We start from the raw sequence: 20,913 nt of genomic DNA on the forward strand, positions 1-20,913 counted from the left end.
GGCCAATATTAATCTCCCACTTTTTTTTTTTTTTTCCAGGGAAAATTTATAAACCCATTAAAAAAAAATAAAAAAAATAGGCTTTCTATGGCCCACTATCTGAGAGAGAGAGATGGCACGCTTAGGACTGGCACACAAGCCCAAAGGCCAATATTAATCTCCCACTGATTGATTTATTGATTTTTTCAGGTAGAATTTAGAACCCAAATAAAGCAAAAAAAAAAAAAAAAAAAGGGCTTTCTATGGCCCACTGAGTGAGTGATGATGCACACAGGAGTCAGGAGTGGCACACAAGCCCTGAGGCCAATATTTTTCTCCCACTGATTGATGTAGTGATTTTTTCAGGTAGATTTTAGAACCAAAATCAAGCAAAAAAATAAATAGGCTTTCTATGGCCCACTGAGTGAGTGATGATGCACACAGGAGTCAAGAGTGGCACACAAGCCCTGAGGCCAATATTTTTCTCCCACTGATTGATGTAGTGATTTTTTCAGGTAGATTTTATAACCCAAATCAAGCAAAAAAATAAATAGGCTTTCTATGGCCCACTGAGTGAGAGATGACACAGACAGGGATGGCACTCTAGCAGAAATGTCAATCTTAATCTCCCACAAAAAAAAAAAAAAAACAGGGAGTGTCCTTCAATTACTATCTCCCTGCAGTAATCTCAGCCAGGTATGGCAGGCAGCAATAAGGAGTGGACTGATGCACAAATTAAATAAAAAGTGTGGACAAACCAAAAAGATAGCTGTGCAGAAAGGAAGGAACAAGAGGATTTGTGCTTTGAAAAAAGCAGTTGGTTTGCACAGCGGCGTACACACAGCAATGCAGCTATCAGGGAGCCTTCTAGGGCAGCCCAATGAGCTACAGCGCTGAGGGAAAAAAAAAAAAATGTAGCTTCCACTGTCCCTGCACACTGAAGGTGGTGTTGGGCAGTGGAAATCGCTACAGCACAAGCGGTTTGGTGGTTAATGGACCCTGCCTAACGCTATCCCTGCTTCTGACGAAGCAGCAGCAACCTCTCCCTAAGCTCAGATCAGCAGCAGTAACATGGCGGTCGGCGGGAACGCCCCTTTATAGCCCCTGTGACGCCGCAGACAGCAAGCCAATCACTGCAATGCCCTTCTCTAAGATGGTGGGGACCAGGACCTATGTCATCACGCTGCCCACACTCTGCGTTTACCTTCATTGGCTGAGAAATGCCGCTTTTCGCGTCATTGAAACGCGACTTTGGCGCGAAAGTCGCGTACCGCATGGCCGACCCCGCACAGGGGTCGGATCGGGTTTCATGAAACCCGACTTTGCCAAAAGTCGGCGACTTTTGAAAATGAACGACCCGTTTCGCTCAACCCTAATAAGCAGTGTCCTTCTGAGTAACAGGCTGTGTTCTTCTGTGGGAATAGACTGTGTTCTTTTTTAGTTATAGGCTGTGTTTTTCAGTAATACAGTGCTCTTCTGTAGCAATAAGCGGTGTTCTTCTGAGTAACAGGCTGTGTTCTTCTGTACTAATAGGCTGTGCTCTTATGCATAATAAACTGTGTTTTCTTTAGTAATAAACCAAGTTCTTCTCAGTACCAGGGAGTGATCTTCTGTAGTATTTGACTTTGTCATTTTGAAACTTGACCTATCCACCCATACTAAGTCTGATTCCTCCCTCAATACCATAGAGTAAGTGTTTTTTTGGTTTTCTGTTTGGTGCCATCACACTCATAAGATCCATCCTGTTTGCCCTCTATATGGTACCTATCTACCGTAGAAGCCACATGATCCCCAGATAATCAACTTCACACCAATTCCATAACTTACCTTTCAATTACAATATGACTCATAGACCAAAGAAGTTTGTTGATCATAATTAGTCAAAATTGAAGAAATGTCCTGAGTTTTTTGAAAATTGCCCCTTAGATTAATATTTTTGCAGACATCAAACTGTAAGGCTATGTTCAAACGTTGCGTTTTTTTCAGTGTTTTTTTAATGCCTTTTTTATTCCAAATGTCAGTTGCGTTTTACAGTGCCAGCAAAGTCTATGAGATTTCAGAAATACCATGCATACAGCTTGGTTTTTTTTGTCCTCAGTATTTTGTGCAATACCTTGGTTTTTGCAAAATGTAGCATGTCACTTCTTTCAGCATTTTTCATCCATTGGAATCAATGGGTGGTGCAAGATATGTTGCAAAAATGGTGCAAAAATGCAGGTATCAGTTCTTGTTGCATTTTTGGTGCAAAAACACCGAAGTAGAGTCAGATTTTTTGTCATGCACTAAACTTTATCAGCATGCACAAGAGACAAATGCACTCTGACCAAAACACAGGTAAAAAGAATCACAGCAAAAATGCAGTAAAAAGCAGCAAAAATGCAACAAAAACTAAGCAAAACCTCCTTTTTTGAAACGAGTTTCTTCCTGCCAAAAGAGCAGGTTTTGCCTATGGAAAAAAAAACCCCATCAAAAATGCAACGTGTGAACAGAGTCAAATAAATCACAGTTCAATTTTCATGCCATTCCTCAACGATGCCTCAGTATAATTCTTTGTGGTTATTTTTTTGCAGACACGGTCAAGTATTCATATTAGCAGTGGTTTTAGCTTCAGATATCACGTGAAGGATGGAGGATCGGAGAATGACTTTGCTGATGATGAACACAGCACGTTTGAAGATAATGACAGCAGAAGGGACCTTTCTCTGAATTTGCTTGCAAGACGAGACCGGCTAAATAGCAACCTTAGCCAGACCAGTCCCTCTATCAGAAATGGTAAAATGCACAGCACTGTGGACTGTAACGGAGTGGTTTCATTGGTCAGTGGTTCATATGCACGCGCAGAACTTCTTCTTCCAGAGGTAACAGTGTGGAATAAGAATCTAAGACGAAAAATAATTTGAAATATACAAGGGGTAGTGGCGGGATTACTTTAAAGCTAACATTTTGATGATTTGCACTTTTTCACTTCACAAAATGGATCGCAACTCGCCGCCCATAGAATGCAAAGGAAGAAACCCATTTGCATCCGATATTCAGATTGCACTTAGCAACGCAAATAAATCCGTCCTGAATATGAGACTGCACTTGGATGACATCCGAGTGCGGTTCAATATTCTTGGACCGACAGAACGGGGAGGACGAAGAAATTTTCACATGTTCATTTGATCCAGGCAGGATTTGCAAATGGCAGTGCCAGATCAATAGGGCAATACTTTTTCTTGTTATTTTAAACTATTTTGAGTGTCTTTACAAAAAAAAAAAAATTTCTTTAGTGCTGTTTTTTTTTTTCTTTACATTTTTGTAATTTCTTTTCATAAGACCCCTCGATAGATCAATTGAAATATTTTCCGGGTCATTTTTATCAATTACTTAGAAAATCATACCAGTACAAGACAGGAAATCTGAGGTGAAACAGACGTCAAACTACCCATAAGTGTCTTATTTTAAGGACTGTGTGGGCGCATTGTTATTTGAGCTGAACCACTGGGGAATGTACAGTTCAAAGAAAAAAAAAATGACTTTCAAAGGTGCGTACAATCCCCTGTGTAGCATTTTCCTCCCCGTTAATCCTGCTGCAATTATGAGCGATGTACCAATATAAATGTGTCAGATTTACAATAGTCAAGATCTTTTATAATTAGTGAGCCGGTGGATGTATAAAAGGGCCTGATTTCTTAAAGCACCAGAAACATTATGGGGGGAATTACGGTATGAATACTAGATGCTAAATATAAGGCTGAGTTATTCACTTTGCAACCGGGGCTTGAATTTGTATATAAGCAGTGAAGTCAGGGGTGGACTAAGCATTCAGGGGTTAAGGTAGTGCCTGCAGGTTCATGACACAGGGGGCCACTGTGTTCCTAAGAGAATTCTTAAAGGATTTGCCTACTTTACAAAAAATGAAATTTAGATATATTCCTGATAAGGTTATATAACGCTTACTGATACAGTTTTATTTCCCAAGCTGCCTCAATCTTCCAATATTAATATGGTTTCAGGTCCAGGCAGCTGAACTTCTTCTCCATTTTAGGGGGCTGGCTGATTAGGTTAGTGCAGTAGCTACTATGCCAACCCGAATTTCTTTCTATGCATTGGCCGTGAGAGAGAAGGGGGCTTGTTTAGCTATGGAGAGTAGCAGTCAGCCGTCACAGCGCTTGACGTAGGGCACCTTAAAGGATTTACAAAAATACAACATATATATATCTATATACATATAGATATATATATTTATAGATAGTAAGACAGTGGGGAAAATAAATATGTTGTTACACTGCCAATTTTGCAAGTTTTCCCACCTACAAAGAATGGAGAGGTCTGTAATTTTTATAGTATGTACACTTCAACTGTGAGAGACAGAATCTTTTTTTTTTTAAATCCATAAAATCACATTGTGTGATTTTGTTATGTAATTCATTTGCATTTTATTGCATGAAATAAGTATTTGATACAATAGAAAAGCAGAGCTCAATATTTGGTACAGAAACCTTTATTTGCAAAAATCAAACGTTTCCTTTAGTTCTTGACCATGTTTGCACACATTGCAGCAGGGATATTCGCCCACTCCTCCATACAGATCTGCTCCAGATCTTTCAGGTCGCTGGGCAACATTGAGTTTCGGCTAGCTCCAAAGATTTTGTATTGGGCTCAGGTCTAGGCCACTCCAGGAACTTGAAAATCCTTCTCACGTAGCCACACCTTAGTTGCCTTGGCTGTGTGTTTTGGGTCATTGTCATGCTGGAAGACCCAGCCATGACCCATCTTCAATGCTCTTGTTGGTCAAAATCTGGCAATACATGACCCCATCCATTCTCCCTTTAATACGATTCAGTCGTCCTGTCCCCTTTGCAGAAAAGCACCCCCCTGCTTGTTTCACGGTTTGGTTGGTGTTCTTGGGGTTGTACTCATCCTTCTTCCTTCAAACACGGCAAGTGAAGTTGACACCAAAAAGTTCAATTTTGGTCCCATCTGACCATATGACCTTCTCCTCTGCCTCCTCTGGATCATTTAGATGGTCACTGGCGAACTTTCAAAAAAGCCTGGACATGGACTGACATAAGCAAGGGGACCTTGTGTGCCCTGCAGGATTTTAATTCATGACAGCATAGTGTATTACTAACAGTAATGTTTGAGAATGTGGTCCTAGCTCTCTTCAGATCATTGACTAAGTCCTGCCATGTAGCTCTGGGGTGAAATCTTGCATGGAGCCTCAGACCGAGGAAGACTGACAGTCATCTTGTGCTTCTTCCATTTTATAATAATTGTGCCAAGAGTTGATGCCTTCTCTCCAAGCTGATTGCCTGTTACCCTGTATCCCACCCCAGTCTTGTGCAGGAAAACTTTCAAAATTAGCAGTGTATGAAATACTTATTTTCCCCACAGTAGATGCACACACATTTATATATTTTAATGTATACCTTTTTTTGTTTGCATAGTTCACCTTAAAAAGATAATATATAATTGAACATATAAATATATGTTTTTGAGAGTATATATATATATATATATATATATATATATATATATATATATATACAGTGGGGCAAAAAAGTATTTAGTCAGTCAGCAATAGTGCAAGTTCCACCACTTAAAAAGATGAGAGGCGTCTGTAATTTACATCATGGGTAGACCTCAACTATGGGAGACAAACTGAGAAAAAAAAATCCAGAAAATCACATTGTCTGTTTTTTTAACAATTTATTTGCATATTATGGTGGAAAATAAGTATTTGGTCAGAAACAAACAATCAAGATCTCTGGCTCTCACAGACCTGTAACTTCTTCTTTAAGAGTCTCCTCTTTCCTCCACTCATTACCTGTAGTAATGGCACCTGTTTAAACTTGTTATCAGTATAAAAAGACACCTGTGCACACCCTCAAACAGTCTGACTCCAAACTCCACTATGGTGAAGACCAAAGAGCTGTCAAAGGACACCAGAAACAAAATTGTAGCCCTGCACCAGGCTGGGAAGACTGAATCTGCAATAGCCAACCAGCTTGGAGTGAAGAAATCAACAGTGGGAGCAATAATTAGAAAATGGAAGACATACAAGACCACTGATAATTTCCCTCGATCTGGGGCTCCACGCAAAAGCCCACCCCGTGGGGTCAGAATGATCACAAGAACGGTGAGCAAAAATCCCAGAACCACGCGGGGGGACCTAGTGAATGAACTGCAGAGATCTGGGACCAATGTAACAAGGCCTACCATAAGTAACACACTACGCCACCATGGACTCAGATCCTGCAGTGCCAGACGTGTCCCACTGCTTAAGCCAGTACATGTCCGGGCCCGTCTGAAGTTTGCTAGAGAGCATTTGGATGATCCAGAGGAGTTTTGGGAGAATGTCCTATGGTCTGATGAAACCAAACTGGAACTGTTTGGTAGAAACACAACTTGTCGTGTTTGGAGGAAAAAGAATACTGAGTTGCATCCATCAAACACCATACCTACTGTAAAGCATGGTGGTGGAAACATCATGCTTTGGGGCTGTTTCTCTGCAAAGGGGCCAGGACGACTGATCCGGGTACATGAAAGAATGAATGGGGCCATGTATCGTGAGATTTTGAGTGCAAACCTCCTTCCATCAGCAAGGGCATTGAAGATGAAACGTGGCTGGGTCTTTCAACATGACAATGATCCAAAGCACACTGCCAGGGCAACGAAGGAGTGGCTTCGTAAGAAGCATTTCAAGGTCCTGGAGTGGCCTAGCCAGTCTCCAGATCTCAACCCTATAGAAAACCTTTGGAGGGAGTTGAAAGTCCGTGTTGCCAAGCGAAAAGCCAAAAACATCACTGCTCTAGAGGAGATCTGCATGGAGGAATGGGCCAACATACCAACAACAGTGTGTGGCAACCTTGTGAAGACTTACAGAAAACGTTTGACCTCTGTCATTGCCAATAAAGGATATATTACAAAGTATTGAGATGAAATTTTGTTTCTGACCAAATACTTATTTTCCACCATAATATGCAAATACATTGTTAAAAAAACAGACAATGTGATTTTCTGGATTTTTTTTTCTCAGTTTGTCTCCCATAGTTGAGGTCTACCTATGATGTAAATTACAGACGCCTCTCATCTTTTTAAGTGGTGGAACTTGCACTATTGCTGACTGACTAAATACTTTTTTGCCCCACTGTACTTTATTTTTTTGGTTATCCCATACATAAATTTGACTTGCAACTATTTAGCATTTTATTAGTTATGCAGGTTCTTGTCATTATTATTATTATTTATTATTATAGCGCCATTTATTCCATGGCGCTTTACATGTGAGGAGGGGTATACATAAGAAAACAAGTACAATAATCTTGAACAATACAAGTCACAACTGGTACAGGAGGAGAGAGGACCCTGCATTGTTACTGTTTTGCTAGTGTAAAGTTCTATTACTTCCGGAACACTACAAATTACAACCTGTTCTCACATTCCCTAATAGCTCAATGTATTATCAGGTTGATTCTCAAGAGAAAGATCATTGGTTCAAATTGAGGGGCAGCTACAAAGAAGATTACCCCAAAAAAGAGAAACAGCATCATTCACTCATCGATAGTGGTCTCTCGACCAAGAAAATTACCAAACTGCATCATGTGAGTGGCATGACAGTTGGAAGAATATGATATGAAGTCCGTCCATCCATTCAAAAGTCAAGAAGTGGACGTCCAGGCAAAAGATTGGAGTCAACAAGTCGGCTCATCACAAGGTCCATCAGTTCAGGCGCGACAAACACGGCAGTGGAGTTGGCTCGTATGCTTCATAACAGTGAGATCCCAGACATCGATGCAAGCACCGTACAACACACGTTAGACAAGTCTGGAATGGTGGCCCGAAAAAAGGTGAAGAAGCCACGATTTCAATATCATGATATGAAGTGTTGCCTCGAGTTTGCAAAAAAAGTTTGAAAAGTTGACAGTAGAAGATTGGAAATGGGTGATTTGGAGCAATGAGACAAAAGTTAGTAAACTAGGCTCTGATGGGTGCAAATGAGTCTGACACAAACAAGGGAAAATGTGGCTAACAGATGGAGAAATTGAAGGCACTGTGAAGTTTGGTGGAGAAAGTGCTGGATTGGCCCTCACAGTCCCCAGATTTCAACCTAATCGAACACTTGTGGGTAGATTGGAAGAAAAAAATGTATACTTACAATAGTGATTCGACCCGTACGCACCAACTTTGGGAACATTTGGAAGAGACTTGGGATAAGATTTTGGTTGAGACATAATTGAATCTGATCGAGAGCATGCCCAGAAGAATTCAAGCAATGTTGAAAGCCAAAGGTAGATTAACAAAATAATAAAAAATTGGATTTTTAGGAGTAAAACAATAACAATGCAGTGACATGACAAGAATCTGCATAACTAATCATATGCTAAATAGTTACAAGTCAAATCTACTGTAACTTACTGAGCCCCAGCCGCTCCATTCCCGACATTTCCCTGGTCCACTGCCTGTCTCTGTTTTTCGTCCACTGTACTTTCCACCTGTAGAAACCATTACAAAGAAAATGTGCAGGCAAACGTGGAGGTTTTCAGGATCTGTGCTTCTAAAAAGATTGCTAATATTTCTGTGTTTTAAACATGTTTAAAGTCTTCTTCATCACCTTTCTGCTGATGGTTTCTAGGGCACTACAACAGAAACAGAGGTAAATAAAAGAAGACCAAGCTCATACAAAATCTCAGTGGACATGATGGAAAATCTATCTGACAGACAAAGGGCTCAAAGTATTGCTACAGTTTTAACAACTACAATGGAAGGTAGGGCATAGCTTCTTCCATTTCCATTTTCATTTATAGACTATGACATTTTGCTATGTTTTAGGAGTTGTTTTATCTTAAAACGGTCCAGTGCCTTGTGTATAAAAAGTTGTCTGTAGGAAACAATTAGATAATGACGTGTATTAGTGGAACTCACTTTACCACCCTTGGAATATATAAGGGTAAGAAACAAGTTCAGGGACTTAAATATTGATGGAGCATGCAGCCAGCGGGTAAGGAAAGGGTGAATCAAACACCCGAAAACCCCGCCCATATGACCGCAAACCTGTCCCGCCAAATTCAGGTGACAGGTTCCCTTTAAGGCACTAAATGATTATGGTTGGTACCATCACTGATCGTGGCTGATGCAGCAAGTTGTCAGCTATAGCGTGCAGCCGACAGCTGCTGGATTCTCACCCGTCAGAGGATTCCGTTCTCTTACATCTCAGGTCTTTATAAAGACGAATTGGTGGTCACTAAAGAGCTAAAAAAACCATGACATCCATTAGTTTATACCGCTTTTAAGTAGTAATATTATAATCATATAGGAATGTTGTTTTCTTTGATAAAGTAAAAGAATTTGAAAAAAAAATACTTTTTTTTTTGCTGTGCTACTTTGGTGTAATTGTTACATAACCTTCCTATTGTAATTATAGTCTTCAGGTATATTTTAGCTGTATTTCCTCATTTACATATTAGAATGACTTTAGATGGTCATAAAAAACATTTCAGGAGGCTCCATTATTAATTCATAGATGCTCATAGTTTTACATGATACTGGTAATGATACAGATTCTGGAGACAGCAGGTATACAAATTGCATTCTTGCCCCATCCCAGCGCCATACCTATGGTTTTTGTTTCCTGAACAAGTGGGCTACACTTAGAAACGCGTAGAAAAATTTTAAAAAAACTTTTCTTTACATTATCTCTGGCATTTGATGTTTCTTCAACACCTGGCAGCGCAGGTAAAGACCACAAACTTTCCATTTGTTGCAATGAATAGGGAAAGACATAGTTAAGTGTTGGAACTAGCCCAGAGAGGGAGGAGCTTTGCAGGGCCTAGCTTGCAGGTAGAGCAGACATTTGGTCTGAGTTCTCAGAAAGGCCGCATGCAATGTGCAATGTTTCTGCTGTCTGATAACCCGAGACTAGGGGGTTCCTACCTTGTACCTAATGCTAGAGGTGTCCTAGCTTCCCCTTCTCTCAGGTTACTTTTGATGTTATAAATCCTAGGGCCTCGTACCTTGCTGTACTCCTGAAACAGCCCTTATCTGTCCCCTCCCAGGGATGTGGGGGAGAATATTGTGTGTAAATACATAAAGCAGACAAACAAGGAAGGATGTAAAGGGATAAATGAAAATACCAATCATACAAAATATGCACTCACAGAAAACAAAAGGAAACACCAAAGGAATTAGGAAGGTAAATAAAATAGTCACAGAGCAACTCTTCTTTAAACGCCTCTACTGCATACTGAATCCTCCACTCCTGCACCAGGCAGTACAAGACTTAACATTGGAAATCCAGATTGCTAGAGCAGAGACTATGTAGGAGGGGGGAGTGGCTGATGCTGCACAGCTGACAACTTCCAAGAAGGAAGCTACAAAGCTGAGCAGTTTAAATACTGCACTGCTGAAAGAAACCAGCACCATTTAATAAGAGGGAGAGGTGCTTCTATTCAATGCCGGAGCATGTGAACTCAGGCACTGGGGTATTCTGGCTCCTCTCTTTTACGACAAACCCGTTACATAATGTGTGTTTTGTGGCAAGAGCGAAAGAAGATCAGGACAGAGATAGCATGATCTTGAGGAACAGATTGAGACAGAGAGAGTTACAGAGGTGCAGAGAGAATCACAGTGTCAGCTCTGAGGACTGACCAGAGAGCAGAGTGACCAAGTGAGAAAGTTCCGGAGAAGGTACGCCTAGCAGCAAAGCCCTAATTAGCTTACAGCTCTTAAAGGTAAAGGGCCCGGATGGAATAGAATGTGATACAAACTGAGTGTCCTTGGCGGGAGTTCCCTTAGTATCAGAGAGCTTGAAGCTCAATTAAGCCATATTGGCAGATCCTCACCTTGATGAGAAGATTCCGATGCAGAACCAAGGGAAGAGGAAATTAATTTCACGGACTGTACTGTGGTGTTAAGCTGGGTTGTTGTGAAGGAAATGAGACCTGTGGAGGCTGGAATGTGTGAGGCCGGGAAAGTAATGAGACTGTGTATTGAGATGGTCTGTATTAATGAAGAAACTGCGAGAACTTGTGTTCCCCCTATTTTGTGTACATAATTGCCATGCTATGGCTGTTTAGTAAAGCTTCACTTGTTAAGAGCTGGTGGTCTCCTTTCATCAACTGGTTAACATTTGGTTCTGGCAAACCAACATCATCGGTTATATGCAGCCTGCATTTGGATACAACCCCTACGACACAAGTAATCACATCCAGCCAGGACCTTCATCTTCATGGCGCAAAGATGAGTACTTCATCTACGGCTACTGACCCCGCACCGCATTACATTACTCCAAAGTGGGTTTTTTTAATAAACTGTTTATTTTTGTGCCATTTTCCCCACAAAACAGTATGATTACTCAACAGAGTCCCACAGAACAGGATTATGACTCCCAACCGTCCCACAAAACACTATGATGGCCCCTAATGTCCCAACAGACAGTATGATTGCCCCATACAGCCCCAAAAGCATTATACAGGCCCACACACAGCCCCACAAAATAGTATGACGGCCCCTACAGTCTTCCACTCAGCATAATAGCCTCCACACAGCATAATGGCTCCCACACAGCCTTCTATATAGTATGATGTCCACCACATACAGGTGATGGGATGCAAAAGATTCCTTATGATGTTCCCACATCCCCCTGCACACAGCCCCATACAAAACCATTGTTAAAGTAAAAAGAAAGAAGAAAACTACTCACCTGTCTCTGTTCGTACAGTGGGGGCGATGTAGTAACATTAGAGCTCAGATCGCAGGAAGAATTGCATCATTACAAAAATTGCATAACAGGGGACTGGTGGGTCTCTGTTCCATCATTGTATTCAGCTTCATCTGCATCCAGGATGCAGATGCCATTGAAATTGTAACAAGGGGAAGGTGGGGAAGGGTCGGTGCCTACATCAGCACTGGACCACCTTGGAACATGGACCCCATAGCGGCCGTGTGATATGCATTATGCCCCTGTAAGTGATACATTTACTTGCTGTGAAACAAATTCACATGACAAGCAAAATTGGGAAAAAAAAAAGAGGATCTGAAATATTTATAAAATCGAAGTTCAAAAAAATAAAATGTAATCTGTTATACTTTTAGAACTTGAAGAATCAAGACAAAAGAAGTGTTCTCCACATTGGTACAAATTTGCTAAATGCATTTTAATCTGGGACTGCTGTGATCTGTGGCTGAGGTTTAAAGACACTGTGAAGATCATTATAATGGATCCATTTGCAGACCTCATTATCACAATCTGCATTGTTCTCAACACTATATTCATGTCCATGGAGCATGCCAACATGTCATCAGATTTCGAAGGTGTTCTTTCTGTCGGAAATCAGGTGCGTTGACATTTTTGCTTGGTGCTAAAATAGCATAAGGTCAGCAATAAAAAAAAATATAAAATGAAACTCAAGATGTTCATGTACAGTGGTTGCAAAATGTCTACACACTCTTGTTAAAATGTCTTCCATAGTTTATCAGCCACCAGGGACTGAGCCACACGGGAGATTAGTCATACAAGCGGGTCCGCGGCGGCTTCTCCCCTTCCCACCTGGCGGCGATTAATGCCTTGCAATCACCCCCTTGGATTTTTACCTATTTAGTTACATTATAACCTGTGTTTAAATATTTTTGTAATCAGATTTGTGTGTGATGCGTCAGTACTGAATAGTCTAAGTGGTGCTATGAAGAGAAAAAAATATAGACCTAATTTTAATTTATGACATCAAATAACTAAACATTTACATGTGCATAGCTATACACCTCTTTTGTGATGAAGCCCTTAAAAATTTCTGATGCAAGTAATTTCCTTCATAAGTCACATATGTTGTAAAAGGAAGTCCATCTTGGTGCAATCTAAATGTCACATAGTCTGTCGGTATATACACTTTACCTTTTCTGAAAGGCCACAGAGACTGCAACACCATTAAGCAAGAGGCACCACTGACCAAACAACACCATGATGACCAAGGAGATCTCCAAACAAGTCAGGGACAAAGTTGTTGAGAAGTACAAGTCAGGGTTGGGTTATAAAAAAAAAATCCCAATCTCCGATAATCTCCCAGAGCACCATCAAATCCATTATCATCAAATGGAAAGAACATGGTACTACAACAAACCTACCAAGAGATGGACGCCCACCAAAACTCTCAGCCCGGGCATGGAGGGCATTTATCAGACATGCAGCACAGAGACCAAAGGTAATCCTGAAGGAGCTGCAGATTCCCAAGCAGAGACTGGAATATCTGTCCATATGACATAATAAGACGTAGACTCCATAGAGGTGACCTTTATGGAAGAGTGGGCAGTAAAAAGCCTTTACTTACACACAAAAATTGTAAGGCTTGTTTTGAGCTTGCCAAAAGACATGTGAGAGACTCTCCAAATGTATGGAGGAAGGTGCTGTGGTCAGATGAGACCAAAATTTAACTTTTTGGCCACCCAGGTCAATACTATGGCCATCACCATCCCCACAGTGAAATATGGTGGTGGCAGCATCGTGTTGTGGAGATGTTTTTCGTCAACAGAGACAGGAAAAATGGTCTGAGTTGAGAGGAAGATGTATGGTGCAAAATACAGGGATAATCTTGAGCAAAACCTGTTCCATTTTGTCAGTGATTTGAGATTGGGACAGAGGTTCATGAACCGATGCAAAGCCTATAAAACCCTGAGAAATTGCAGGTCGTGAGGTAGCAAAACATAAAAAATGCCAAAGGTGGTGAATACTTTCACAAGCCACTGAATACAGCTGAAATCATAAAGTGTCTGATATATGCTGCCAGTGGATCAATTGTGAGGTTCCCGTTAACCTCATGTTCAATACCTTAATAGTCAGTACACAGCTGTTAACATTTGCAGGAATTCTGATTAACCCCATATAAAATTTAGCTGTTCTAGTAGGATTTTACTGACATTTTCTTAGTTGCATTTTACAGAAAAACCATGGTCCGTAAACAGCTTATAACACAGCAAAGGGATCTCATTGTTAAAAGTTTAGTCAGAAGAATGCTACAAACATCTAAGGCATTAAATATACCATGGAACACTGTGAAGATAGTCATCAAGAAATTTCTTAAATTTTACATTACAATGACTATACCTAGAACTGAACATCCCTCACAAATTGATGAAAAATCAAGAAGAAAATTGGTCTGGAAGGCTTCCAATAGGATTCCATAACATAAAAGGAGCTGAGGAAATTCCTGACAGGTATTGATTGTGTACTGCATGTGACAAGTCTCCTGTATTTTTTTCATGTCTGGCCTGTGGGGTAGGGTGTCAAGACGCAAGCCTTTTATAACAAAAAAAAACAAAACAGCCAAACGCAGCTAGGTTTTGATAAAATCTACATCAAGCCTGATAAAAGAAATTTGGAGAAATATATTCTGGTTTGACAAGATCAAGATTGACCTTTCTGGCCATAATTCCAAAAGGTATGTTTGGTGCAAAGCTGCACTTAACCAAAAGAATACCATACCGACAATGAAGCGTGGTGGAGGTAGCATTGTACTTGTGGCTGTTTTTCGTCACCTGGAACTGGGGCTTTAGTAAAGATGCAGGGATTATGAACAGCTCCAATATCAGTCCATTTTGCAACAAAACATTCAAGCCGCTGTTAAAAATCTGACAATGGAGAGGAATTTCCACTTTCAGCACTACTAAACCATACCTCCAAATCAGCAAAAGAATAACTTTGCCAGAAAATCAAAGTTTTACAATGGCCCAGTCGGGGCCCACACCTAAATCCAAGTGAAAATATATGGATTGACCTAAAATGGGTTCTGTACACAGGAGATGACCACGCAATCTCACAGATTTGGAGTGCTATTGCAAGGAAGAGTGGGCAAGAATTTCCAATTCTAGATGTGTCATGCTGTTAGACTCCTACCCAAAAAGACTGCTAATGTATATGACCAAATTACTTTAGTTCTTTATTTTTCATTTACCGTATTTTATTTTCCTATTGAATTGTACTACTTATGGGTGACATTAAAGATGAGAAAAGTTTATTGTATTCTTCTCCGACTGCTAGGGTGAGAGTTAATGGAGAGTTGTCTGGAAGTTTTGGTTTATATAGGGGGACTAGGCAGGGGTGTCCGCTGTCTCCGCTGCTATTTGCGTTGGCAGTGGAGCCCCTGGCACAGACAATTAGGAGCTCGACTTTGGTTAGGGGGTTCCGGTATGGCATGATAGTGGAGAAAATAGCCCTATATGCAGATGACATGTTACTCTTTTTAGAAAATTTTGGAGAGGCCTTGGAGGGTCTGATGCATATTCTTAGGACATTTGGTGATCTATCGGGTCTTGAAATCAATTGGGCGAAGTCAAATATCTTGATAGTGGATAAAGGAGGCGTTGACATCCCAATATCAGGGGAAGGTAGTAAGCTGACAGTGGTTTCTCAGTTCAAATATTTAGGTGTTCAAGTGTCTTTTCCTCTCTCGAGCTACATCGATCAGAATCTGCCCCCATTGTTGGACAGGTTTAGGAAGAAAATAGGGGCAGGGTGCAAACTATACCTCTCAGTGGTGGGAAGAATAAACTTAATTAAAATGATTCTTATGCCCCAATTATTGTATATATTGCATAATTCCCCCGTTTGGTTGCCCCGAAAGAGGTTTCATACCATTAACTCTATATTTCGAGACCTTGTTTGGGGAAGAAACAGCCAAGAATTAGGCTGGAATTGCTTCAGAGGCCTAAAGATAGGGGGGGATTGGCCCTTCCGAATCCCTGGATCTACTTTTTGGCAGCGCAGGGTTTGCAGATGAGAGGTTGGAGAGAGGTGAATGGACTGGGTTCGGTTCAGCGGATTTTTGTTTGGTTGGTGGGAAGGGACCCATTGGTTTAGGGATTGGAGGCGGGGGGGATTTGGGAAGTTTGGAACGGCCTATCCTACTTTGATACTGGTTCAAAAAGTATGGGAGGCAATTAAAAAGACAAGAGAAGTGGGACTTTTAACAAATCTCTCCCCAATATGGCATAATGAAATACTACCTGAATTTATTAAAATGGGGGAATGCAAAAATTGGACATCATTGGATATTCGATAGGTGGCTCAAATTCAGGACGCACAAGGACTGTTATCCTTTGAGGCACTGCAGGAGAGTTAGGGGATGCAGGACAACTGTAGGTTTCAATATGGACAGTTGAGACATGCCTATCATGCGCAGAGTAAAACGATGGATATGGAAATTTATAGGGACATTCTGGTGGACTATGTCTGTGCAACGGGAGGAACGAAAGGCGTAGTCTCGGATATTTATAGGGATTTGTTATATACCTTTATTAATAGATTCCCTTTTAAGGCAAATGAGAAATGGGAGGAAGAGTTGGGAAGTATAGAGGAGGATCAATAGGAGGATATCATGGAATATATTCCCCAAGCTGGGTAGACTTTCGCAAATATATGTGCTCCACAGAGTATATAGAACTCCAGATAGACTATATAAGGCAGGGTTGAGACAGACCTCCGAGTGTCCTAGGTGCCAGTCCGAGGGGGCAGGGATTCTACACATGTTATGGCAATGTACAAGATTGAATTCATATTGGTTGGAGGTGGGAGAAGCAATTGGGAAATCGTATGGCTGTACAATCGCAAGCGATCCTGTGATATATATTTTGGGATATGTGGAATAGATCCAAGTTCCAAATCATCATAAAGTGGCCATAGCTAGATTATTGTATGCTGCGCGAAAGCTAATTGCCAGGCACTGGTTGAGTGAGGTACGGCCGACTCTGCAGGAATTTTATAGACAGTCTGATATGGTCATTAATATGGAAAAGGGTATTTATGAAAAAAGGAAAAGTATGAGAACTGTTTACACACTTTGGAAACCTTGGATGGAGAGGAACTGATTCCAGTGGGATGTTGTTTCATTATGTAAGCAATGCATGCTATTGTCCTATTATTGTTTATAAAGACTTTAAGGGAGGGGGGAGTGAGGGGAACTGGGGGACTGTTTCCAAATGTTTGTAAACATGTTTATTCTCCTTTGCTGACACAATTGTGTGTAGTTGTCAATTTGAATATTGTTAATAAAACATCTGATTTAAAAAAAAAATGAGAAAAGTTCGGAAATGGTTCTATTTATTTTTTTAACACGACAAAACTCTGGCATTTTAATTGGGGTGTGTAGACTTTTTATATCCATTGTACCATAGGAGAACGTTTTTGTTACAGTATTGTTACAGAACTCTTTAAATACTTTTGTTTTCCGTTTTTCTATATTTCTTTGTATTTTTGGCGCAGTCTATATAGTTATACATTGAAACATCAAATACAAGAGTGTTAAGAGATATGGTATGACCGTTCTGCATTCTCCAGTGCCAAGGAGTCCAATACCAGAAAGGGCTTTTATTCCCATAGTCTTTTGCCACACACATGAAATTTGCTTGTAGAATATGCAGGAAATAATAGCCAGAATGTTACTTGAAGGGAATCTGTCGCAACATGTCTGAAAGCAGCATGATGTAGAGACAGAGACCCTGATTTCAGCGATGTACAACTTACTGGGCTGCTTGCTGCAGTTTTGAAAATGCTGAGCTCTGTGTAGCCCCACCCACAGCACTGATTGGCAGCTTTCTGTGTGCGCTGTTCATAGGCAGGAAGCTGCCAATCAATGGAGAGGGTGGGGTTACGCAAGGCTCATGAATATGGAGGACTACTGTACATGGCAGCAGGTTTATATTTTGCAATCTGACATATTTCAGCCAAAGTAGCACATTTGTAGTAGCAATAACCACGTTAAATTGTGCGGTTTGGATATGCATTGCAATTGAGTGAAATCCATGGGGAATATGTGCAGCAAAAATAGACATAATAAATCTGTAGAATATGAGTCCTGTGTAAACAAGTCCTAAAGCTGAAAAAACTGTTGTACACATGTGTTCCTTGTCGTAGCTATACAATTACAGAAAATCACAACTATTCCCAACTGAAAAAAACTGTAAAGCGCTGCGTAATATGTTAGCGCTATATAAAAATAAAGATTATTGTTATTATTATAACTATTCCCAACTGAAAGCAAATCTTCATTTTCCAGGTTTTTACAGGGATTTTTACATCAGAAATGGTACTTAAGCTGATTGCACTACATCCTTACTATTATTTCCAGGAAGGCTGGAATATATTTGACGGATTTATTGTGGGCCTTAGTATATTCGAACTTGGCGTTTCAACAGGAGGAAGTTTCAGTGTTCTTCGATCCTTTAGACTGGTAATATAATGTGGTTTTTGGATGTGTGTGGTTTATTTGTACCCATTCTGTTTTACACACAGTCTTAAAGGAACATTAAACCCAGAAAACAATTACACAGGGGATTTACCCACGTTAGTTGTCAGGCTGTATGATTTTACATAAAGCAATATCCAATAGGATCAATGGATTGATCCTTTTAAAGGTCATTTGGCAACAGGTATTTGCTACCAAATCTGAGAACATCATATTGTACATACAAAGACCCTGATTCCAGCAATGTGTCACTTACTGGGCTGAATAATGCAGTTTTTATAAAATCTCTGTTTTATCAACATAAGATTATGACTAGAGAACTTTTAGGCCTGCTGCCAGGTGGTCCAACCACACCCCCACCACTGATTGGCAACTTTTTGCCTATGCGCAGTATACACAGAAAGCTGCCAATCAGTGGATGTGGGCGGGCTTATGCATGCTTCAGCATTCAGAGAACTGCTACATCTTCAGCAGATAAACCAGTTTTTGATCAAAACTGCAGCACCCAGTAAAGTAAGTGACACATTGCTGGAATCAAGGTCCCTGCTCCTACATCATGCTGCTTTCAGATAAGGTACCAACAATCTGGTGACAGATTCCTTTTAAGGGTTTACTATAAAAAAACATTAATTACATATTCCAGTTTTATTAAAAAATTTTAAATAGTACATGCTATAATGTACTGAAAAATATTCTTGTGGCCAATGCTGCTGTCCGTAATCTCATTAGTAGTTTTCTTTATTCACATAGTAACTACGTTGCTCAAAAACATAAAGGGAACACTAAAATATCACTGAATGCAATATTCCAGTTGTAAATATTAATTCATTACATAGTGAAATTAGTTTAGAACAATAATAACACATAAAAATGATCAATGTAAATCAAAATTATTATCGTATGGAAGTCTGGATTTGGAATGATAATCAAAGTGGAAATCAAATTACAGGCTGATCCTACTTCAATGGAAATGCCTCAAGACAAGGAAATAATGCTCAGTAGTATCTGTGGCCTCCACGTGCCTGTATGACGTCCCTACAAGACCTGGGCATGTTCCTGATGAGGCTGTGGATGGTCTCCTGAGAGATCTCCAGGACCTGGATTAAAGCATCCGCCAACTCCTGGACAGTCTGTGGTGCAACGTGGCGTTGGTGAATGGAGCAAGATATGATGTTCCAGCTGTGCTCGATTGATTTCAGATCTGGGAAGCAGGCAGGCCAGTCCATAGCATCAATGACTTCATCTTGCAGGAAATATTGACACACTTCAGCCTCATGAGGCCTAGCATTGTCCATGCATCAGAAGGAACTCAGGGCCCAGAGCACCTGCATATGGTCTCACAATGGGTCTGAGGATCTCATCCGAGTACTTAATGGCAGTCAGGCTACCTCTGGCGAGCACATGGAGGGCTGTGCGGCCCTCCAAAGAAATGCCACCCCACACCATTACTGACCCACTGCCAAACCGGTCATGCTGGAGGATGTTGCAGGCAGCAGAACCTCTCTACTGTGTCTCCAGGCTCTGTCACATCTGTCACATGTGCTCAGTGTGAATCCACTCTCATCCTTGAAGAGCACGGGGTGCCAATGTCGAATCTGCCAATCTTGGTGTTCTCTGATAAATGCCAATCTCCCTGCACGGTGTTGGGCTGTAAGCACAACACCCACTTGTTCACGTTGGACCCTCATACACCCCGGATGGAGTCTGTTTCTGACAGTTTGAGCAGACAGATGAATGTTAGTGGCCTGCTGGAGGTCATTTTGCAGAGCTCTGGCACTGTTCTCCTGTTTCTCCTTGCACCAAGGAGGAGGTAGTGGTCCTGCTGCTGGGGTGCTGCCCTCCTACGGCCCCCTCCATGTCTCCTGGTATCTGATCCATGCTCTGGACACTGCTAAGAGACACAGCTACCCTTCTTTCCACAGCTCGCATTGATGTGCCATCATGGATGAGCTGCACTACCTGAGACAGTAGAAATCATTAATGAAAAGTGTTGATTAATTCCTCTGTATTTTTCTGTTCTTTCTTCCCAATTTGACTTATGTTGCCTTTTTTCTTTTTTTTTTTTTATTAACCCTTAACGTTTTAATGTTTTCTAACAAAAAATTCACGAATAAGCTGACATGTCTGTATATGGCAAAAACACGCTATTTCTGACTTTTCCTTGTATTCTGCATTTTTAGCACTTTTTATATCTCCACTAGAAGTTTTAGCAATTTCTCTGGGCATGGACCGCCTTCTTCTCTCACCACCTTCTCCCCTCTCTGACCGCAAACCATCTTCTTCTCCATAGACTTAAAAGCAGCATGTGTAATTTGATCCCTCACTGCTGACAGATTTGTAGACAGATTAAGAAGCTTTTTAGACTGAATTATTAGCGCTGGGAATTAATATGGGACTAAGAAGTGGGGAAAGAAGCATTTTTCTCTGATAAGATAAATTATAAAAAAAATTTAACTTATAAGTGTACAGTAGTTACTGTCTAAGGCAATAAGGTGACCACAGTTTCTTAAAGCAATAAACCTTCTACTGTGCATTTACTACCATACACTCAACTGCATGGTTTATGCTTCATGCATCTGTTATTAACTGAACTGTCTAATCTAAGCTATTCTTGACAACATTGGGATGTTCATATTTAAAGGGGGGACAAGCCAGAATCGCGGAAGAGTTGGCAATCGCCATTGTTCCACTCAGACTTCCTGAAAGCCTCGGTAAAACT

The 20,913-nt window shown here is 40.7% G+C and overlaps 1 protein-coding gene across 1 annotated transcript in view; it reads left to right on the forward strand.

The window, feature by feature from the left end:
- The window catches only part of LOC138644541 (sodium channel protein type 2 subunit alpha-like), a 187,359-nt gene that overhangs the window by 119,404 nt on the left and 47,042 nt on the right, over positions 1 to 20,913 (forward strand). The window contains exons 12-15 of the mRNA XM_069733065.1: positions 2,550 to 2,837; positions 8,600 to 8,732; positions 12,058 to 12,299; positions 18,006 to 18,179. Coding sequence (XP_069589166.1) covers positions 2,550 to 2,837; positions 8,600 to 8,732; positions 12,058 to 12,299; positions 18,006 to 18,179 — 837 coding nt within the window. The remainder of the gene's footprint in view (positions 1 to 2,549; positions 2,838 to 8,599; positions 8,733 to 12,057; positions 12,300 to 18,005; positions 18,180 to 20,913) is intronic.

The sequence above is a fragment of the Ranitomeya imitator genome, chromosome 7 (genome assembly GCF_032444005.1).
Source record: "Ranitomeya imitator isolate aRanImi1 chromosome 7, aRanImi1.pri, whole genome shotgun sequence".
Classification (NCBI taxonomy): Eukaryota; Metazoa; Chordata; class Amphibia; order Anura; family Dendrobatidae; genus Ranitomeya; species Ranitomeya imitator.